The sequence below is a fragment of the Ctenopharyngodon idella genome, chromosome 9 (genome assembly GCF_019924925.1).
Source record: "Ctenopharyngodon idella isolate HZGC_01 chromosome 9, HZGC01, whole genome shotgun sequence".
Classification (NCBI taxonomy): domain Eukaryota; kingdom Metazoa; phylum Chordata; class Actinopteri; order Cypriniformes; family Xenocyprididae; genus Ctenopharyngodon; species Ctenopharyngodon idella.
The window spans coordinates 30,865,739-30,889,222 of NC_067228.1; the positions used below are offsets into that span (position 1 = coordinate 30,865,739).

General features: G+C 35.4%; 1 protein-coding gene across 7 annotated transcripts in view; it reads right to left on the reverse strand.

The window, feature by feature from the left end:
* Positions 1 to 923: 923 nt before the first annotated feature.
* Positions 924 to 23,484, reverse strand: part of fmnl2a (formin-like 2a) — a 107,048-nt gene continuing 84,487 nt past the window's right edge. For 2 of the 7 annotated variants that reach the window (XM_051905900.1, XM_051905903.1), the window contains 12 exons: positions 20,864 to 20,988; positions 19,611 to 19,819; positions 19,189 to 19,423; positions 15,822 to 15,890; positions 15,663 to 15,743; positions 15,212 to 15,341; positions 14,911 to 15,074; positions 14,494 to 14,595; positions 14,264 to 14,362; positions 13,176 to 13,299; positions 9,132 to 9,225; positions 924 to 5,057 (listed from right to left, as the gene is read on the reverse strand). In XM_051905900.1, the coding sequence (XP_051761860.1) occupies position 5,057; positions 9,132 to 9,225; positions 13,176 to 13,299; positions 14,264 to 14,362; positions 14,494 to 14,595; positions 14,911 to 15,074; positions 15,212 to 15,341; positions 15,663 to 15,743; positions 15,822 to 15,890; positions 19,189 to 19,423; positions 19,611 to 19,819; positions 20,864 to 20,988 (1,433 nt within the window). In that variant the 3' untranslated portion in view covers positions 924 to 5,056. The other 5 variants (XM_051905902.1, XM_051905904.1, XM_051905899.1 and 2 more) reach the window with 3 other exon arrangements.

Genomic DNA, 23,484 nt, shown 5'->3' on the forward strand with positions numbered 1-23,484 from the left:
ATTTCCATGTAACTGTAATGTGAACATTTTTATTAGTGTAAACTTTGTTATAACAAGCTAATTCAGAAAATGCTAATTTCCTAAATTTTTAACAATAGCATGGTATAGCACTTGCTGAATGAGTGCAGCAATGTAAAGCATTTAACATACTCGTTCTCAGACCAAGCCGCATGCACCACTTGTCACCATGATGGTAACTCTCCAAAAACCCACATTAACAGAAACTCTTTTAAATTAGCATAACAAAACATTAATCACTACTAAATCTCCCACTTAACATTAATCTTGTGCAAAAAAACAAACAAACAAAAAATAAAAACATATAACACTCAATTTTAACATTTACTCTCCCTTTCGAGTGTCATGGGCAAAGCATGCTGGGAAAAGGAAATCCCAGCCCAGTTTCACTTAAACTTAAGTCTGTCTAAATGAAAAGAAATAAGTTCATAAAACTCAAAACAATGAAGCAGTTCAGTTTATTTAAAATAAATCAGTTCTGTGAACTTAAAAGAAAAAGAAAGCGCTAAATACTCATAAAAGTTATTTTGACTGAACTAATTTAAGTTTGTCCTACTCAAACCAATTAATTATTTTGAGTGTTAGGGTTTACAGTGCAGTATTAAAGAACAGGTTTGCTGTGTAGTGGAAGTTACCATGGTGATTAGAAGTAAAAACCAATCCACCTTCTTGAGGCTGAAAAAAACTGTTTCCTCAAATTGAACTCAAACTTACTTTGGTAGCCACAAAAATAGGTTTCGTGCAACAGGCCTCAAGTTTAATATGTTTCTATCAAGATACAATGACATGATCTTCCATCTTTGCAGTGCAGCCTGAATCTTGCCCCTAAATTTCATCACCAAGCTTTTTTGGGGGCATCGTCCAACTTATATTCACTCTCTCAAGAACAACACAGAAGACGGGCATTGTGTAAATAGTTTAATTGGACACTGAGAAATCATCTAATTTTAAATCTGAGAACAGATCTTTTTCGCAGTAAGCATACAATGCCTAAGATACAGTGATTTTGGAAAAAGATAAAAAACAAACATTTGCCAGTTTAATCCAGTTTTTATGAATGGAATGCAGAGAGATGAGACAGAAATCTATAGTGGCTATAATACTACTACTGCATCTGATTTCTGATGTTTTAGTGTAGAAGTGATATTCTAGTTTCTTAGCATAAGGGTGTGCTGCTGCCACATGTCTAGGGATTCAGGTTTTCAGTTTTATTAAATATACAAAATGCAGGAAAAAAGAGAAAACTATAAGTTAAAATATTCAAATGTTGTAGTACAGAATGATTTTTTTTGTTTGTTTTTTAAACAATATGTACAATATTAGAAGATTAAAAAGTTAAAAAGACTCAACAAATTTTGTAGCAAAATATCTGTACATTTAACAAATGTTTTTTTTTTTTATTTATATTTTTGCTTTTAAATAGAATTACACATCACAAGAAACTTGAATTTTCATTTGTGCAGGTCATTATAGAACCGCACAGAATTCAGTTGTTATAACAGGCCTTAAGGTGCGTTCACGCCATGTTGTAATTACCGTAATTACTTATTAAAAGCGTTCACGTTCTCGTAGAGCTTGCAATTACAACTTGTAAGATGGTAATTTTCGGAGAGCTCCTACCTGTACCACGTGACCGCTGCAGATTTATTTAGGCCTTGATAGTGTTGCCATACAAACGCATATTTCTCAGTCCGAGGACGTGAACAGCGCTGAATAGAAAGTCACATGGTGTCTTCTCGAGACTGCGGTAATTACGACATGGCGTGAACGCAGCATTATTTCCCATGATCTGACCAAGAACAAGTCCAGTTACAGCAACTGAATGAACCTGATCTTCTGTATTGAAGAACAAGTGCCACAGGGAAGGAGGTTTGCTGTAGTGGTCAGCGGCCGTACGTCACGCGCACAGTTAATGCAGTAAGTAGTGGCAGGTGCATAAAATATATTAAGGAATATTCTGTGTTCAAAACGTGGATAGACAATATATGTAAGCTGTCGATTACCACAGACAATATATTCAACCCTCTGTGTATAAAACAAGATTCCATTTACAGTAATGCACTTCCAATTGACGTATGGGGCAAGTGTGCTAGGGTTTAAAAAGCAGACGTACTGTAAAGCTCATATTTTTTTAGTCTAAATCAGGGGTGCAAAACTCTGCTGAACAGCCATGCAGTTTAGAATTAACCCTTATTAAACGCATCTGATACAGCTAATCAAGATTGAAAAGTACAGGTATGTGTTGGAGCAGGGTTGGTTTTGCACCAGTTACAGTCTTGACATATGTGTTGTATTGCTAGTTATAAGAGAATATTGGATAGTAACTGATTATATCACATGTATAGTTTGCTACAGGTAACATGTAATGTTAATCTTGAGGTTTTACTTTCAAAACTTTATTTTTACATTTATTCCTGTCTGGGCCCATAAATTGATCTTTTAAATGCATTATTGTAAACAAGATTTTTGCTTGTTTTTACAAACCGAGGGACAAGTTGGAATTAGTTTCTTTTTGCAGAGCTTCACCTGAATTGAACATGGAACATTAATTATTCAATGAAATGAACTTGCTGAAAATGCTGAAGTCTGATTCCAGAACTTTCTTAAAGGCTGCTGAAGTTCTTGAATTTCACTTCTGCACTTTGGTTTATGTAATTATAATCAACCCACAGTTTGAGGACCAAAGCCTAAAAGCAGTATTGCTTGAGCAGCTTTTTAATTCAGACTCGTCAACAATCTTTCAGAAATGTGAGTTCTGCAGCCTTTGGCTTATATTTCACATTTGCCTTTGTCACATCAGTCCTTTCTAAAAAAGTCTTTCTTTGCACCTTCTCCTACTTAACTGAACTCTCTCTCCATCTGCGCACCAAGAGTGCGACCTCAGCTCACGGCCTCCCGCAGTAACCCCACCATGACTGGGATCAACACTTCTTATTAGGCTTGGATCAGGATGGTCGATTAGTGCAAACAGCTGACTGACTAGTCGATTCGTTTATATAGATTTTTAAAGGGCATGTTCCAATACCCATATGTGTGGTCTTTAAACTTGACCACTTGTTTGCTTGCATGATGTATTTCCTGCATTTGGCCCAAATACTCAAGTGAGCATGAAGACTGCAAGTTTGTGTAGAACTTTTGACAAGTTTTAACAGAGCTGTATTTTCAATGCTTTGCACTTTTAAATAAACTACTAAATGTCTGGTCTGCTAGTGTAACAGATTAAACTTTTAATTGAGGTGCATTAAAAGACACTATACGCTTTACTACCAAATTATATGTAAGATCTAATTAATTTAACTTACAATGGAAAGTTTCTTTCTTGACAACTCTTAAGTTTGATGAGTTCCTGAACACGATGAAAACCATGGTAAAAACTGATGTTTTAGAGATGGGTTTAGTGTGTGTTAAGGACACTGAGCTTTGGCATTTTTCAAACCTGGGACAGTCTTGTGCTCTTACTTCCCATTGTGGCCAAGACCACAAGTGTGGGTATTGGGACAGGCCCATCATATATTTAGTGGTGGTGCTTTAAAGTAGATGAAAGAGTGCTGCAGTGATGTATTTTTGTTGGCCAACCCCATAAGTTTGCATCACCCTGATTCCCTCGACAAAAAGACAATAGAAATTTTCGATTGACTTTAGGATTATTGCAGAAAATAAGCTCTGTGATCAACTAAAGTTTATGATTCTCACACATTTTTTCATCATGAGAATCTTCTCAATGAACACAACTTTGATGCCTAACTATGATCGCCAGAAGTATAAACTAAACATAAATAAACGAAACTACGGTTGCATGACTTCAATGACACGACCAACTCTTTCAGTCTTTATTTAAAAACATTTTTGCTGAACTTTTGAGTTAGAATAGTTTGCAAGAGCATGAGTATAAACACAATGAGGCCGTAAAAACAGACTAGCTAATAGATGAGTTTACTGGTTCACAGGTGACAACCTCTTTAGTCCCATTTAGCCATAGCAAATATCTTATTTATTCTTTTATGTAGAATAAAACGTAAAAAGATCTTCCGGTTCCATAAGGATGATCGAGCCAGAAGCGCTAAAATGCTAACTCAGTTCTTGGTTTTGGCCTACAAAAATATGTCATCCCTGCAAGACTATTAATAGATGCAACCTCTCTGAGAGGATTTTAGTGCGCTAACAGTCTACCAGTACTGTCGGCATGGTAAAACCCTCTTTGAGAAGCTACGTCTCCAAATTCATCCTTTAAAGCACCAACAACACATTTAAATACTTAACTATTGGACTTCAAATCACCTTCTGTGAGAAATGTTCTTGTTATTTTTACCGTTGAATGTCTCACCCTGCAGCATCTCAAGCCATCAACATTGCATTTTTACAACATTTAACATAGTTAAACTTTGTAAAATGCTTCTCAAGCTGCATTCCAATTTATTGGGCTCTTTCTGTTGTTTTTTTAAACACAAGAATGTGCACCATGTGAACAGCCCAATAAAAACAGGGTCTGATGGACCCTTATACAGGCCTTCTTTAAGACAGACTAATAGATTAGTCATTTAGAGTACACACGATTGGTCGATTTTGATCTGTGGCAAAAGCACTGGAATGTAAGAGGCCTTTGTATAGGTTCATGATACAAGTGTTGGATCAGTTTTACATTCTGACACTTTCTTGAGAAAAACACTGATCTCGCCATCTACAATTTAAGCGCCATAAAATAAAAGACAGATCAAGACACTGTTTGTCATATAAAAATAAAAATAAAAAATCACAGAAGACTGACTAAAACACATGTATGATTCAACACCTGATGGGACAGATGTTAAATATAGGCACTTGACTTTCAGACCTGCTGTCATCTTCATTAGTCCTTCATTATTTTGTTTGGGAGCAGTTAGCTCCTCCTCCACTCCTCCAGCCCATCCAATCACATCCCCTCTGCCTTCGTCACATGACCATCTCTGCACTGTTGATTGGCCGCAAATTCTGATCATCAAATCGTCTTCGAACGCTCCTCCTGACAGCGTCAGCGCGCCTGTAAGGCTGGTTTCTCAAATCTGATACGGGAGGAACAGAATAAAACAGTCAGTCGCTGAGTTCAGATCTTCTGGACATGCTGGTGGTCAACTGGGCAAAGCAGCTTGAGTTTTTACTGGATTAAGTACTAAGAATTTTATTTCAGCTTCTGAATTTATGGAATGGAAACACTGACACTAGCTTGTTTTTGACAAGGTTGTTGAGAAAAAACTGACAGTAGCCTCAAAACGTATTTGAACTCTCAAGTCACATAAAATGTCTGAATGTCACTGCATTATACAAAATATAAACATGTCATTTTGTGCTCAAATGCTGCAGGAACTTCACTTTTCTTTATTTCTTCTTTCATCATTTTTCTTCAAACTTTTAATAAACCAGTGTTTAGGTTGTTTTTAGTGGATGTACAGTATTCCTGTACAGTAGGTCATGGGTTCTATTCCCAGTAAAGTCAAGAACTGATCGAATGTGTTCCTTAAATCCATTGTCGCTTTGGATAAAAGCATCTGCCAAATGCATAAATGAAAATGTAAGTCAGTTTTCAGGTTCACACAGTCATCTTAGCAGTGTGTGGTCATATTAACTATTAACGGATGCAGATGAAAATGCGTGGCCAACGAATTACAAACGTGCAGCAATATAAAGGTCCAAACTTGTAAAACGTCCCATATAATATAAATTAATATACCGTACTGAAATTCAGACCATCGACATGACTGCAGTGTACACAACAGTTCAATAAACAAGAAATATATTTTGGGTAACTTACATTTTAGACACAATATTGAAAGTTACTTAGATCCAACTGCATTTGTTCTCGAGTTAACAACTTTCCGAAATTCAAATGATCCGGACTGAGTCTGCAGTTAACAATTCACTGAATTCACAAGTCTGACTTAAAGTAAGTCAACAACGGGAGATCTTTGGAGATTGAGCACATGCAAAAAGTAAGTTACTAATGCCGAATTTTAGGATTTATTATTGCAAATGAAAATCATATTTAGGCCATGACTGTCAGTTGTTTGTGAACTAAATCTGCTGTAAAAGGGCGAGCTGTTGAAGCCCATTGTATGAAACACTTGAATGTGGACATGTCTACATTTGTGTTACAGTCTGAACGGGGTAGGTTTTAGGTGAAAATAAATGCAAATCAATGCCCATGTATCTACCCCGCTGCCGTAGCAGTTTCAAATGATCTAAAACTAGTATATTTGCATATTGGTCTTCTTAAAATGTTAACACCTTTGTAGCGTCTGTTTTTATGTGTCAACACGCATTTTGTTTTTCCTCATTTTTATAGCCTATACTATATATGGTATATTCTTTATTTTCATTTTGTTTGCACACTTGAATTATCAGTAATTACCAGTAGTAGTTATCAGTGTAAAGGCCCGTTCACACCAAGAACGATAACGATAAAGATATAGTTCTAAAAATAGTTCTAAATATACATGAATAGCACTGTCCACACCACAGCTATAACTATAACAATATAGAGAAACGATATCGTTGGGATCACTTTCAGAACGATTTTTTTTCCCCAGCTGTTGAATGATAAAATACTGACAGCGATTCAGAATCCGTTCTAATTTAAGGGTTCACGCATTTAAAGTGGCAGACGACATTGTGGAGAAGTTAGTCGCAGAGAAAAAGCCACCACTGTTTGAAAAGTTTAAAGATATTTGGATATACAGTACATAAAACAATCGGTCATACCCTCAGAATAAATGGTGAGAATATTAACGATGAGATCATTATGCCAGGCTAGCAAACAGCGTAACATAAAATTACCTAAGGTATCCAGCGCTAGTTTCGCTAACATTGTCTAGCTTCCTTTGAAGTTGCAGTCAAAAAAACTAGACGTTGTTTTTATTAACACTATATTGCAACAAGCACTGCAAAGACATGTTGTACACACCTTGAAACTGCAGCACGTGAGCTTACATTAAACAGACTTTTATCATTCGTTGGTGTGGACACAAATATAGTTTTCGTTATAGTTATCTTTATAGTTATCGTTCTTGGTGTGAACGGGCCTTCAAGTTTTGGTAATAAAATAAAAACGCCTAAAAAAAGTAACTGGAGTAATATTTTATTAGGGTATCTGTATTTTAACTTAAGTACTTCCCAGGTAAAAAAAAATACTATAGTAAATACTATAGTGTTTTTGAACCATACTATAGTAAATTGTAGTATACTGTATATATTATAGTATTTACTGAATGCTACAGCATACTGTAGTATTAACTATAGTGAACTGATAACTTGTAATAAATACTGTAGTATACTTCAGTTTTTACTACAGTAAACTGTAGTGTATACTGTAGTATAATATACCCTATAGTTGTAGAAAACTTAGTACAGTACTGGGTAAAATAATTTGTTTATATCATTAAGGCATCTTTACACAGAAAAAGCGGCACAGAAACCAACTCTGTAGCGGCATAAAATCACAAAAATGTGCATTTACACAGAATGTTTAATGCTTTTCTGAAGCGGCATAAATGCATTTACACAGGAATTAAAATCGTGGGAAACAACGCTTTGAACATTACTATTTTAAAACTACAGTTTTAATAAAATGGAGTTTAAAAATAATCAAATAATAAACAATGAAATAAAACTCGAAATAAAAAAACAATTTCCTCTGCGTGCTATAGCTATCTCACGCTTTGATGTTTGTCATAATTCTGTGGTACTGATAGTTATTTTCTATTTCTTAATAAAATTGTTACATTTGGATCAAGTGCTACAAAGAAATTAAGAATTTTTACACCGGGTACATCACCGCAGGATTAAAAGAGGGCGAAAGTTTTTTTCAAAGAGCCAGAAAGTCTCTGGCACAACAAATGAACATTGATGCTAGCGTTAGCATTTCAGGCAGGACAGTAGATGTCACCAGACCGTGGGTGAAAATATCATCCTCAAAGAGAGGATTTTTGGAATATAACATAACAATACACAATTACAGTGACGCGATTGGGTTAAGCATTTACCGTATCTGAGAGAAATGTAGCAGCGCAGTCCTGTACTCACATCGTGAAGTCTCCGTTTGTAATCTTCCTTTGAAGAGGCAGATGCCTTTTCAAAGGAAGATTACAAACGGAGACTTCACGATGTGAGTACAGGACACTTTTACTTTACGGTCTCTTGTTGGTATACATTTTTTAATTTGGCTAAAACAATATGAAGCGAGGTCTATATTTTTGTCTCCCACTTTTGATTCTCGCGCCGCCTGAGGTGACAGGCGTGCTCATGACAATGACGTAGTTTAGTGCAGCAAAATCTCGCGTTCATTTACACTGAACCAAAACAGTATCAGAGTCGCCTTTGATACTAGGGGCTGAGGTGGGTCAGACCCGGCGTATTTTAGTCCTACTTTTATGCGGCATGGCGTCTTTACACAGAATTTTGAGCAGGTACAGACCCTGGCTTAACTCGGCTGTGTAAAGATGCCTTTACTATAGTTATGTTCCCACAGCAACTATAGAATTACCACAACAAATTAATTCAAGTACTTTACTATAGTATGGTTCAAAAACACTATAGTATTTTTTTTACCTGGGTTGATTTGTGTACTTTGTCCACCACTGCCATTAACATGCTACAACTATTCAGAGAGTTTGTATGAACTATTGTCTCATAATTTCAACTTCTTTTCATGTTGTGAAATATCTTTCTTTCAGTACATTTATTGACATTTAATGCAATGACATTCTGACATTTTTAAAGTGTTAATTTGGAGTCAGTGTACCTACTACAGAAGCTCAACTCAAGGTTTTAATAGCACTAATGAAGACTCAACTATCTCTAAGTGTGGGTCAGTTCAACATGACACTATGCAGGCAGAGTCTATGTGTCTCAGGTCACAGCATCACCTAATCAAACTAATTTACAGACCAAATCAGTTCAACAAGGTGTACATGAGTACCTGGAGACTTGGCCCTTGAGGGTCAGACTTTAGGCCTGATGTATGTTAAATAGAACGACAGATAGAAAGAGAACACAAAAAGATGGCTTTTGTATTCAGAGTCAAAAGATCTACAGTGGAGGGAGAAGAGTAAAAGATAAATAATAATAAAGAGAGAGATGCTTGCCAGGTCTGAGTAGCATCCAGTGGGGTACTACTGGAAGAGTTCCTTACCCTCCAGTGCACATTGGGAAATTTAGTAATATTATTCTTCTTTAAGGCTGAGTGGAGAGGAAACAAAAATGGAGGTTAGAGTGGAGCAGAGTGGACCGGACACAGCGAGTAAAGCTGCCCAGGGCTCAAAGAGGAAAGGTCAAAGGTCAAAGGCAGGCGCTGTAGGGTGTTACTGAAGCGCTGCTGATACTGCGGTAATGAACTCTATGACTCAAGCTGCTCTGCACAATGGCTCCAGCGTCCAGATACAACAAAGCAAAAACTGACCTCTGCGTGGTCACGTCATATTAAAACAGAGAAACCAATGACAATGTGTCAAGCCTCCCAGAAGTGCGTTGTTATAAGCGAGGATGTGCAGTAAGTTGAGCTCAAGCAGGCATGGTGCATGGTGGAAACTAAACACAAAGCTATTGTGAATCTCAAGAAAATGTCTTCCCATTCATATTTCATCATGATGATAATAAAAATTTGTATTTTGCATAAAGAGGATTATACCATTAAGATTTCCAGCATCTTAACCTTTTCAAGACAAGTACACAAAATGTATATTTGTCTTCTCTTTTATTTTCTAATACAGTATGTAAATCACTTTGAGCATTTTTTTTTTTTCATTTTACAGTAATGAAAATGAAGTAAACATTCTACATTGTCATGAAAATACAATCCAAAAACTTTATTGTGCCAAAACGCGATTCTTCTTATGTTTTTGTGTTTCTTTTGATTTTGAGGTGAAATATGACCGGGACAATTTTCTTTTTGGTGAGATTCAACATTATATTTGGCTAAAAGCAATAAATCTGAATGAGAAATGTCATTCACCCCATGCAGATGCATACAGTCAGTGAAGCAAATGAACCAAACATGCTTAGAAGAGAGAACCATCTCAACATGCAGCAAGTTAAACACACGTGAAACACAGGAAGTCATGTGATATCAGAACATCCCATCAGAGCAGAATAAGATGGAGGAAGCGTGAGACAATGTAGAAAACCAGCATAATGCAAATGCTTCCCAGAAATCAGTGACATTATATATATTATATATACTCACAATGACATGGAGAAATGAACACGAGCAAATCATAATGTCACAAACCATGTCCAAAACACCAGTGTTACAAACATGACAACTTGATTTAATTGGCATAAAATGGGCAGATACGGTGCTATAGACTTACAGAGCTTACAAATATTATGGTTATTACAAATATATTTTGCCTATAATAATGTTCTAAAAATAAAAAAAATATTAATCATCAGTCACCTAGCATGTTCATTATTATTTTGAATTGGTTTTTGTTGTTGTATTTTACATTTTAATTTTTTATTAATTTTGTTGTGTGTTTTTGTCATTTTAATTAATTATTGATTTAGTTTTATTGTTGTTTTGTTGTCTATATAGTTTTTAGTTTTTATTTCACTTTTAGTTATTTTAGACTCAAGTAAAAATGAGAAATGTTGCTTTGACAACTAGGTGAAATAAAATAAGTTTAGGTATTTTTTTCAGTTAATGTTTATTTTAAATAGTGTGTGTGTGTGTGGTTTTGTTTTCTGTAATGGAAAACTTAACTTTAGCTCATTTTGGAAGAGTGATATACTATAAAAACTCAAAAAGTTTGGAATTTATATAGCAGTTTATTTGCAGACTTCTTTCTGCTGTTTAAACTGCAGAGGGCGCCCACGGCACTCTGATTCAACCAATAGAATGTGCTTTTCTCAGAGAGGAACTGACACAGAAGTTTAAACCAACACAGGCCACACGTACAATTGAAATATGCAGAGAAACATTGTTAATTCTAAACGCTGGTGTGTTTGGATGTTTGTGACATCGTGACCTCTTGTTACATTTATGTTACAATGATGAATTTATGACACTGGTGCAAAAGAAATATGTGATGACATCATATGCTTCCCTCCTCAAACCCCCTTCATGCAGCAGTTTAGTTGGAAAAGAAATAAAAAATGAACACGCCCATTACATCAGAACCATACACCGACCCACAGGGAAATAAAACCAGGAATGTGAATTGTGAAGGGGTGCACACACACACACAGAATGAAAGAGAGCAGCTTTATCCAGCGACCTTTAAGAGAGAGAGAGTCTAAGCTTTAGAAGTGGAGCTCCTCGTTGAAGTAACGCGAGCTGCGTTTGGCTGTGCGCGCAGTAAAGGGGGCAGTCTTCAGCACTGCGTCCAGACGAAACACACACATAACAACACAAACAACAGGGTTTAACTGCCAGAGCAACAAGCACAATGTTAGCACTTTCTACACACAACAGCACATTCTAGTATAATCACATGGTACTAATAGCTATTACATAAAGCTGAAACTATTTCAATATGGATTACATACATGCCTAAAATACTAATGCAGCTTAAAGAGGATTGCACGTTACAAAAAATACTTTTATACTACATAATATAATTAAATAAATAATTAAAATTTAAATGAAAAATTTCTGTAAAGGGGTCATGTCATTGAATTCAAATGTAATATTCCTTTAGAAATAATGTGGTTTTGGAAAAATCCTCAGTGAAAAGAGAGCTTTTATTAAAATGTATTTACATAAAACTAACAAAAAAAAAAAAGGCTCTTTTCAAACCTCTGCAACTTTTTATGACTTCAATATCTCAATCATGTTTATTCTAGGTTAAAAGATATTTAAGTTTATATGGCTAATTCAGCGCTGGTCAGATGGGCTTTTAATAAAACTTGCTGTCTATGCAGTAGACGGTTCCCTTTTGCCAAAACCTTTAACACCCATAATTCACTTGATTTTGGCACCACCCCTCTGTTGCTCTGAATGTCCGTGGCCAGGAATTCAAAAATGCAGAAGTTTGATTTGTAGTTTTAACAAAAGCCATTGCTGTCAAAAGTCCTGCCAGATTAAGTAAAACAATGTTTTTATGTAAAGCAGGTTTGTGTATTGGGAAAAATGCTATGCAAATTTTACTTGACAAGTGGACCTAAGGAAAAAAGAAATGTTTAAAGTATAATATGACCCCTTTAATGGGTTAGTTCACCCAAAAATGAAAATTCTGTCATTAATTACTCACGCTTATGTCGTTCCAAAGACTTTCGTTCATCTTCGGAACACAAATTAAGATATTTTTGATGAAATCTGACAGCTTTCTGTCCCTCCATTAACAATCCATGCAACTACCACTTTAACGCTTCAAAAAGATCATAAAGAGATCTTAAAACTAATCCATATGAATTGAGCGGGGTTTTTTTTTCTGAAGAGACACGATCGCTTTATATGATGAACAGATTAAATTTAGGCTTTTATTCACATATAAACATTCATCAGCTAACATAAACAGAAGCTCAACCAAAAGTGCTTGACATGCAAGAACAAACCTCGTCTGGAAGCTCAAACATGCTGTGTAACACACAAGAATGAACCTCATTGGTTCTTGCAAGTCAAGCGAACATGCTTGAGCTTCCGTTTACCACAAGTGATGTGTGAGTTCATGAATGTTTATATGTGAGTAAAAGCCTAAATTCAATCTGTTCATCATACAAAGCGTCTTCAGAAAATTTGAACTAAACCACTCGATTCATATGGATTAGTTTTACAATCTCTTTATGAACTTTTTGAAGTGTCAAAGTGGTAGTTGCATAGACTGTCAATGGAGGGACAGAAATAGCTCAGGTCTGATGAATGAAAGTCTTACAGGTTTGGAATGACATGAGGGTGAGTAATCAATGACAGAATTTTCATTTTTGGGTGAACTATCATTTTAAGACTACACTAAACACACACTGTTTAGTAGATGCACTCCAGCTCAGAGCTGTAAGCAGTAACAGCACACATTCAGCCTGTAATGACACTGGTAAGTACATTGTTATTGATCAGTAAAGCTTTCCTCCAATCACAGACTAGAGCTGGTTAGTGGCTCAAACTAACACGTTATAAAAGTTCTAATGTTTTAAAGCTCACTGCATGCAGAACAATTACGGGATGCCCCCAAAAACAGAACACTGTGTGTTACCTGTGATTATGTCCTCAATGGCTCCATCTTTACCCTCATACACATGTCTGCTGTCCTTCACCTGCTTCTTCCTCAGCTCCGCAATCAAATCCTGCTGCTGCCGTTTATTCTTATGAGAGGGAGACTGAACACACACACACACACACAATTAATGCTGAATGACTGTCATTAATCTACAAACATTTCCACAAGCTAGGTTTGCATGTTTTATTGGGACTTTCCATAGACTTAATGATTTTTATACTGTACAAACTGTATATTCTCTCCCTACCTCTAAACCTACTCATCACAGAAAACTTTCTGCATTTTTTAATTTTCAAAAAACACAATTTAGTATGGTTTATAAGCTGTTTACCTCATGGGGACCAAAAATGTCCCCACAAGGACAAAGATTGCGGGGCCTTCTGTCCCCGTATTGTAGGGAATACCTGATCCACACACACACACACACACACACACACACACACACATACACACATACACACACACACACACACACACACACACACACAATAAATGAGGACATTCCATAGACTTTACAAACGAGGATGTCCTCAAAATAGGTTTTGTCAAATTTAGCTCACTTCTTGGTATAAATTTGTCCCTAAAATATAGGTACACGCACACACAGTATCCAAAATTAACTTGCGTGAACAAGAAAATGTACTGGACTAAAATTTCTTACTGGCCATGAAAATGTGAAAATGTCTATCATGACTATCATGAATTATGTTGCGTTTAGGTTGCTAATAATGTTACTGACCAAGTGTTTTATTTATTTAACTATATACACTATATATTTATTTAACTATATTTAATTATATACACTAAAAATTAATCCTAAGTTAAACCTTACTAAAAAAAAAACTAACCTAAACTCAACAAAATAAAATAAGATAAAATAAAATATTCATGACTTTTTTTAATGAAAAGATTCTTTAAATGTTATTCCAAATTATGACATCCCTGGATTTAGATTTAGGGTTCATATTTAGTTCACTTCTGGGGCCATTTTTGCCCCGAGACAATAGTTCCACTTTCCCGACACATGCATACACACACTCTCTATCCCTTTATTTTATTTGTACCTTCTGATCCTCTTGCTCCATCATAGCTTCTTGCTCAATCAGCTTCTCCATCATCATCTGCTCATGTCTTTTCCTCTGTTCATTATCCTCCTCTGCTTGCTGATAAAGAGAAAAAACCCATCAGGCACTGGAAGTTATGCAACATGAGTGATGAATGCAGGTACAGTTCATACAACTGGAGGAAGTGATTGGATGTAGTGAGACAGGTGATTTGTGATTGGTCGGTTTACCCGGTATGCTTTCACAAAGCGCACAAACACTGGGAAAAACACAGACGGTGGTGTTGTTTTGGAATTTTCTCCAAAGAATTTCACCACTTCATCAAAGGCATCCTGAGAGATTGAGATATGAAAAGACATAAGAGAAATAAACAACAACAAGAGAAAATAGTTCTGTTATTCAGAATCACATTTAGTTACTGAGTCTTCAAATGTTACATTTTTTTTAGCCATCAGCTTAGTTTCAATTTTGGCTCTATTTGGACTGGGGAGAAAGTGTGGAATTCTGAAAGTTATAGTATGATTTTATAATACAACAAACTGTTTAATTTCAAAAGATAAAGAAAACTGTGATTCCTCATGATATGACCTCTTTAAATGAGTGTCTGACAGGTTTAATGAGCTGTGTTTTGGGTCACGCATGTGCACCTGAGCGATCTTGGCATCATCCTGAAGTTTTTTGAGTTTATTCTCATTTAGCTGTATGAAGTCTTTGAGCATTGTGTTGTGTCCGTGCATGCTGTACTCTCTCCTGGTCAAATCCATCCCTCTCTGTAGCTCCTTCACATCTAATAAGACATTGTCTAGAGAGACTGAGGAATACAGAGAGAGAATTCATTTACTTGAGATCATTTAGACATACAAAACATGTTCTGTCAAAACTTGATGTGTGAGCAAATACGATCTGCCCTGTTTATTGTAAACATAAGCAAATTTACAAATTTCATACCTGCTGCAGCTTTCTCCACATAGTTCAGCTCATTGTAGAAGAGTGACACCTGCTGGTATTTTTCCTTCACTACATTTGCAATATAGTGCAGAAGAGTGACCTTGCGGTCTGTTGATTTAGTATCTAATAACTGGAAAAAGAAAACATGCAAACCCTCAGAACATTTGAACCCTCAAGTGTATGATTTAAATCAGAGATGAAGAAAATATTTTGTTTTTCTATACTTTTTTTTTATACTAAAATTTATACTTTTATACTTTATACTATAAAAAAAAAAAAAAACAGTGCAACAGAGCTAAAGATAAAGGTCAAAATCTACCATAGTTATTTGAATGTCATTTCACAACCTGCATGCTTAAACAACAGGTGACTTGATTTCCATTCATAAATCATAAGGATTTAACATATAACAGTCAAAATCTGTTAAAAACACTGAGCATGTAATGTGTACCAGGTCTAAGCTCTGCAGTTTGAAGCCGTATACCGCTCCTCTTTTACTGCTGTTCATGTAGTTCCCCAGAGCCAAGATGATCTGAGAGAGAAATACGCTTTTAGTAAAGACACGCACAGTCTGGAGAAAAATTAATCAAAACAGAAGTGAAACTCTTACTTCCAGAATCTTCTTGAGTTTTTGTGAGGACTTGATAGAGACAGATGCTGCAATAACAGCGTGAAGTTGCTGTTAAGACAAAAGAAAGACAAAAAGGGTCCAAAATTATATTTTTGGTCATTAAAACTAGCTACTTTTCATGCTACATTAAAAAAAAAAAAAAAAAAAAAAAAACAGTTTTTACAGTTTTAACAACAGTTTTTTTGGGGTAACACATTACAAGTAATATGAGCTTCATAATAAGATTACTTTTTTCAAGTAACCAGTAAAGTAACACATTACTTTTAAATTTACAACAAAATATCTGAGTTACTTTTTCAAATAAGTTAAGTTACTTTGTTTTCTCATTTATTGGCTGACAGCTCTCCTGTCCCTATGTTGAGAGAAATCAAGAGTAAGTGCAGAGGCGTTGTGTGTAAATGTAACCCCTCCTGTTGGAACCGCCTGCTCTAAGCGGGACTCGAACCCGGGTTCGCCGGCATGGGAGTCGGGTGCTCTAACAAGGAAGCTAAAGACCACAGTCTCTAGCATCAGTCGCTAGAGTGCCTCTTGAGATCAGGGGAGTGAGGTTTACATGCACAAAAACAGATTCAGTATTCCTCAAAATGAACAAAAACAGTCCAATGCAAAATCAAAAAAGTAATTATGTTAAATAACACATATTTACTTTATGCATTTAATCTCATTTTATTAACCAATGTCTTTGCTGCTGACCTTTGATAATCCAATACCATACTAATAAGCAAAAATAGATAAACATCACATTTGTATTTCAATTTTTAGTTTTATTGCTGAAGAGTGTTGAACTTTCTTCTCCAGCATGGTCCATGTACTTTTGTGTACATTCCTTTTTCTTTTTTTAAACCAGAAATGAAATATAGAAAATGCAGTTTCTTCCTTTTTTATTTTAACACCGATTAATAGAATTAGCAGATACAAGCTAATTTTCCTTATGCAAGATTATTATTTTATTAAAAATAATATAAATGACATACAACTTGTTTTTTTTAATATGTAAAAATGCTAAATTTAATTTCTCATAAGATGATAAAAGCGCCCTCTAGTGCCTTTTCCTCTGGCATCAATAGAATGACTCGCATCAAAACGCCTAAAAACGATGACATAGATTAATTCTAATTTGTTAAATTATTTTAACCTAAACATGACCATTTCTAAACCTAGCTCTTGTTTAGCATTCCACATAATCGAGTTCCCCCTTGTATGGTCTCGATCCCGTCCCTTTGCTTTTCACTCTGTTTTTCATATGAATAAAGGCCAAAACGACATCTAATTTACTGTGACTTTTTTGTCTGGCTGTTAGGTGTCTTATATTGCTTTATATCGAGAAATTGTTTTGGATTAGGATTTGCTTTATAGACTAACTGATGTCCTGCTGTTCAAATTGAAAATACCCCAACATATGCATATGAAAAGCAATGTGTTACGACCACGTCGTTGGGACATTAAAGCACTTTACGTGGCTTGATCCTACTAAACAACAACCAGGTAGAAACTATTTTCTCGCACATTTTCTTGTCATCAACAGCATCCGCTAAGACAACGGCAACATAAACAAAGTGGAAGGACAATATTTTTATGTTTAGCATTTCTAACGGTTTTCTATAGCCTAAGTGGAAAACGCTGAACATGTAAGCGCGCTGCCTTCATACCTGACCTGCTTGTCTAAAGCTTTATTGGTTGTTTAATATCAGTGTCTTAATGCATTTAGTGTTATAATGGTATTTTATTCTCTAGGAAAATGCTTAACGTGTAATTAATTGCGTTCATACATAGCCTATGCTTTATTTATAAAGTGTGTACTGAATTTGCTCCTCCAATATCACAGTCTTAGTGGTACATTAAGCCACATTAAGCATTTTTCACGTTAAGCGCATGAATGTTCTGCTTCGCTAGGTGCGTTTGCTGCCAGTATAGGCTTACATTTTCTTGGACATGCGGCAGTATCGGACCCCTCGTGAGTGAGAATGGGTTGAAAATCAAGTCAAGTATTGTCATGTTTCAGAGACATGGCTCTCAAAAGTGTGGGAGAAACAACAATTTTACAAAAGAAAACTTGTAAATTGACATTTCTTCGACTTTATTCTGTCCTTTTTTTAATTTTTGTTCATAAAGATGCAAAACGTAATAAATAAAAATCTGAAAAGAAGCCAATATTTATTTTGTGCACATGAAATTTGTGTATTTGGTTTTAATTTAAATTTTGGTATTCAACATAGCATTTAAAAATACAACAACCGTTAATTTTTTGTTTTTCTCGACGTGGTTGAAAAACAATAAAGGAATGGACACAAAAGTACACGGACCCAGCATCGTATTCTTCTGTGAATTAGAATGGCAGCACAGCTGAAAGGTTTGTTTGAGCTGCACCCTCTACTGAACAAGTGTGAATTTACATTTCTTTTAGCCTGATGCTTATTTATTTCACTTTTGGTGTGAAAGGGAACTTTCACAAAAGTAACGCAAAAGTAACATAACACATTACATAAAAAGTAACTAAGTAACACAATTAGTTACTTTTTAGGGAGTAATGCAATATTGTAACACATTACTTTTTAAAACTTTCCCCAACACTGGTTACAATAACTAACAACAAAAATACTTCTAAAGCATTCATTAATCTAAGTTAATGTTTCTTTCAGCTAATACATTATTAAAATCAAAAGTTGTACCTGTTAATATAATTTAATGGGCCCGAGCTAACATGAACATAAAACGAACAGTTGTATTTTTATTAACTAACGTTTACAACGATGAATAAATCTGTAACAAATCTATAGCTCATTGTTATGCAGTAACTATGCAATGTATTACCTAACATTATCTAATGGGACCTTACTGTTAAGTGTTTCCAAAAATTGCAAAACATCTAAAGTGATGAGATATATGCACCAATACAACAGTATGTCGCAACTTTTTTTAGATTTTATTTTAAGATTTTATTTTACCATTAAGACTGTAAAAACAACTATTTAGAAATTGCAAATACTGGTAACAAGGTTGGAAAAATGGTCAATCTCATATAAAGCATCTATAAAATAAAACAGCTCACATAATATTCTAGTTTGACCTTAGGTTCTTTACCTTTAAAAAAAAAGCTTGAGATTTTATCCCTATTTTGCACTGTTCATGGAAAGCATCATGCAAAGAAGGCATATGAAAGAAGTCAAGAGACCGTGAGAGGGAAAGAAAAGTGTATGTGAGAATTTGGAGGAGATCCACGGGCATGTCTAGATTAGTTATCTAAATTTTCTTGGGTGATTTGCAATGAATACTGGAAAATCCTGCTTAATTCTTGCCCAAATGTGCTGTCAGTGTGGTAAAGCATTTCGGGGTTTGTGTTATTTACCGGTGTGAGCATCTGAACGCTCTCTGTGAAATTCCCCAGGAATGCCATGATGGTCATCTTCTGCATGAGACGCTCTATCTTGCTGAAGTGGATCATGAAGCGATCCTCATCTGTCAGATTCTCTAGAGGCTTGCGTTCCTTCTCGTACTGCCGCAGAACTTTCAGCTCCGCTTCCGTTGGAATGAACCTCATCAAACACTCCACGAAATCCACCGGCAACGTCCGCAGATCAAACCTTACACACACACACATATCAAAGCATTATCCTCATCAATCTGATTACCTCCAGAAACTGCAGTTGTCAGTCCAGTTTGGAGTCCACCATACAATTTTATGGTTAACCATGATAAAGAATGTATAAACTCTTTCTAGGGCACTAAACAAGAGATGATCATTTCTAGTGTATGTTGGCTGTGAATTACATTTGAATGGCTCTGCAGATCTCCTCTGATGTCTTGCCCACTTTTCTGAGGGTGATGGCCAGGTTTTTAGCCCTGTTGGAGTCCAGCAGCAAGATTTTATTTGGTCCTTTCTGAGAGGTCTTCTGTTTGCTGGAGGTGATGTCTATGGCTGGACCCTGTGCTTTCGTCTTAAACATCTCCTCAAACTCATCCAAAGTGGAATTCAGATCCTGAACAGAAAAAACACAGTCACCATTGACCATTAAATCCACTGATCTGATACTGTACAGTGAAAACAGCCAGTCTGGAATCCTAATGCAAACCAACATACAACTAAAGAATAAGCCAACAATTTAGTATATAGAGAAAAACAAATCATTATTTATCCTCACATCATAAGAACAGACAGTCTAATAATGTGTGTAGCCTACTAATAAACATCTGTACTAATCCACTATATTTATTGTACTTGAAGCCTCTATTGTATAAAATGCTGTTCAAAAGTTTGAGATTGGTAAGATTTTTAATGTTTTTGAAAGAAGTCTCTTATGGTCACGACGGCTGCATTTATTAGATTGAAAATTCAGTAAAAACAGGAATATTGTGAAACATTTTTTATAATTCAAAATTGTTTTTTATTTGAATATATGTAATTTATTCCCATGATGCAAAGCTGAATTTTCAGCATCATTACTCCAGTCTTCAGTGTCACATGATCTTTCAGATCATTCTAATATTCTAATAATATACCTTAATGACCCCAAACTTTTGAATGGTAGAGTATATAAATGCATTATAAAGTACACATGGTAATGCATCATTTTTATAATTGTAACAATTTCATAATTGTCAGTTGCAATACATTAAAAGAGTAACCAATTCATAGTTACTCTTGTAAAAAACATTATACATTACAACATATAACACAAAACTGGGTGTTGATCAGGATTAATGCATTATATTCTAAGTTAAGTATTATAATGCAATGTATTATGCATAAATTATAAAAAATAATGCACTATAATTCCTTCATAATGCATAATATATGTACATTCCTGAAAGTATTACAGTCCAGGTTATGCTGTTAAATTAATTTTTGTATTAATTATTATAATAATATTGTCTTATATTGCAGTATAATAAGAATTATGTATTATGTAAAAACAGATGTTCAGCTGATGGCCTTGTGTGCTTTTTTTGTACTGTAACAAAACAAATAGTTTGAAAATGTTTTTGCCCAGTTTCAAATCTCAAAGTTTTCATAACTTTCTCACCTCAAGTATTTTTTCGTCATCAATCTCGTTGAACACGGTGCCGTTGATCTGATTGGGTTTCAGCGCCACCCAGTTAAACACCGGCATACGGAACTTAGTCTTGATGGGTTTCTTAATCTTCACAGCTACACAACATGACAGAAAAAACAGGTCAGCATCATTCAAATTACACTAACACAAAACATGCAGTCTAATCTATGGAGTGATGTGGAGCTGGTTTGTGAATAGCAGGCACAGATAGGACGGCTTTATCTGAACGTGTCCAGTGCACATACATGAGTGTTCGTAAGGGGAAATGTGTGAACATGAGACCTTTGGTGTTGTATGTATCTACACTCTCAGGCTAAAAGAGCTCTAGTCTCTCATACAGTTGACATAAAAAAGTCTACACACCCCTATTAAAAGTGCAGTTTTCTTAGCATCTTCTTGTTGCAACTTATTTTTGAAGCCATGGCCTGCAAAGGGCTTTAAAAACTGGGATCTCATTGTGAAGAGTTACTAATCAGGAGAAGGATATAAAGGTATTTCCAAAACATTACATGTGCCATGGAATACTGTGTGAAGGCAATCATTAACAAGTGGAGATAATGTGGCACCACAATGAAAAAACAAAACAAACAAAAAAAAAACAGTACAGTAACACTGAAGGAGCTGCATGTGACAATAATATCCTGTATTCTTCTTATGTCTGGGCTAGTGGCCAGACAGAAGCCATTACTCACAAAAACAACAAAAGAAGTTTGCCTAAATTTTGCCAAAACTATGTGGCAAAAATGTTATGGTCTGATCAAAAATTATATTTTAGGCCATAATTTCTGAAAGGTAATTTTGGCACAAAAATAAAATGCCCATGAGCCAAATAACACCATACCCATGGTGAAGCATGGGGGTGTAAGCATCATTATATAGGGCTGCTTCTCTTCCACTGGGACTGGGGCAGTAGTCAAGATAGAAGGAACCATGGATAGTGCCAAATACCAGTCCATTTTGGCACAAAACCTGCAGACCACCATTGAAAATCTGAAGATGAAGAGGACTTTCATCTTTCAGCACGATAATAACATCAAACACAAATCTAAGTCAACAAAGGAAAGGTATCAGAAGAAGAAGGTTTTGAAATGGCCCAATCAGAGCCCAGGCCTCAATCCAACAGAATAAACCTAAGGAATGACTTGTAGAGGGCTGTAGACAGGAGATCCCCTGCAATTATGATCAATCTTTTTCAAGGAAGAGTGGGGGGAAATGACAAACCAAGATGTGCTAAGTTTTTTTTTTTTTTTTTTTTTTTTTAAACCTTAAAGGGATAATTCACCCAAAAATGAAAATTCTGACTTGAGGGTGAGTAAATGATGACAGCATTTCCATTTTTAGGTGAACTGTCCCTTTAAATGTTTCTATTCATTTGCTGCATGAATTTTGTTGGTTTCAATATTACATTAAATGGGGGAAAACATCTGACATGATTTTACTTGGATTCATTTTTACATGTCAAGTCAAGTCACCTATATTTATGTAGTAAGATTGTTACAAAGCAGCTTCACAGTAAAAGTAAAATAACAGAATCAATGAACTTCTTCAAACATGAGACAAATTAAAATTCTGCTGTAAAACAGCTCTAAAAATATAAGTGTCATTATTCACCTTAAGCCAGTTCAGTGTTGATTCAGTTCAGTTCAGTAACAGCTTCGATGTTACAAAATTCATCAATTATGAAACAAAGTTCCGCTATAAAGCAGCTCTACATAAGACAACAGTGTCATCATCCAACTCAATTCAGTTTTATCAAATGTTTTAATCATACATCTAACAATCTCAAATAATGTATATCAAAGAAGGAATTTTATTAAGGGTGTGTAGACTTTTTATACCCACTGTATCCTTATGAATATCATCATGTTGGAAGTATATGCTGATCCTAAATCACAGATCAGCCCATTTTATGATACTGAGAGACTGCAGAATCACAGACTCCAACAGGAAAGATAAATCACAAATGAGATCCCAAATGTTCACCAGCTTTCTCCTGAGAAAAATACACCATCAAATCTCATGTTTCTCCTCTAGAGTTTCAAAAGAGATCTCAACAATGTCTCAAACTGTGCTCAGATTTGTCAAGATATCAAATCCCTCTAAGAGAATGATCTAAGCTATTCATTTTATAGCTATACACTCTTATGTCATTTTAATTGTGTCTATTTAGATTTTTCTTAATAAATTCTAAGAGAAACATGTGAGACAAAATTGATACTTAAATGAAATGTGACTGAAAACCGCATCTCTGAGCAATAACATTGCCCTGTGTGTTTAGGAAATGAGACATGGATGCCCGTGGCTGTTTTCGGTTTACACTAAAAGGATGTGACTCAAACAGCGTCTTAGTATGAGAATGAGTCAAGTGTTGGGTTTCCTTCATTTATACAGGATTGTACTTCATAAAAACTTCCCAAATGATCCAATTAATGACTGATTTCTGAAATGCAGATCACAACATGCATGATTAAGGCTGGATTAAAATCCAATATTAATCTCTGATCAAAGGTGACAAAGAGGGAGTGAATGGAGTGTCCAGTCCAGGTGAGGGTTATGAGTAATATGATGGTGTGATTTTAGGCTGTTTAGAA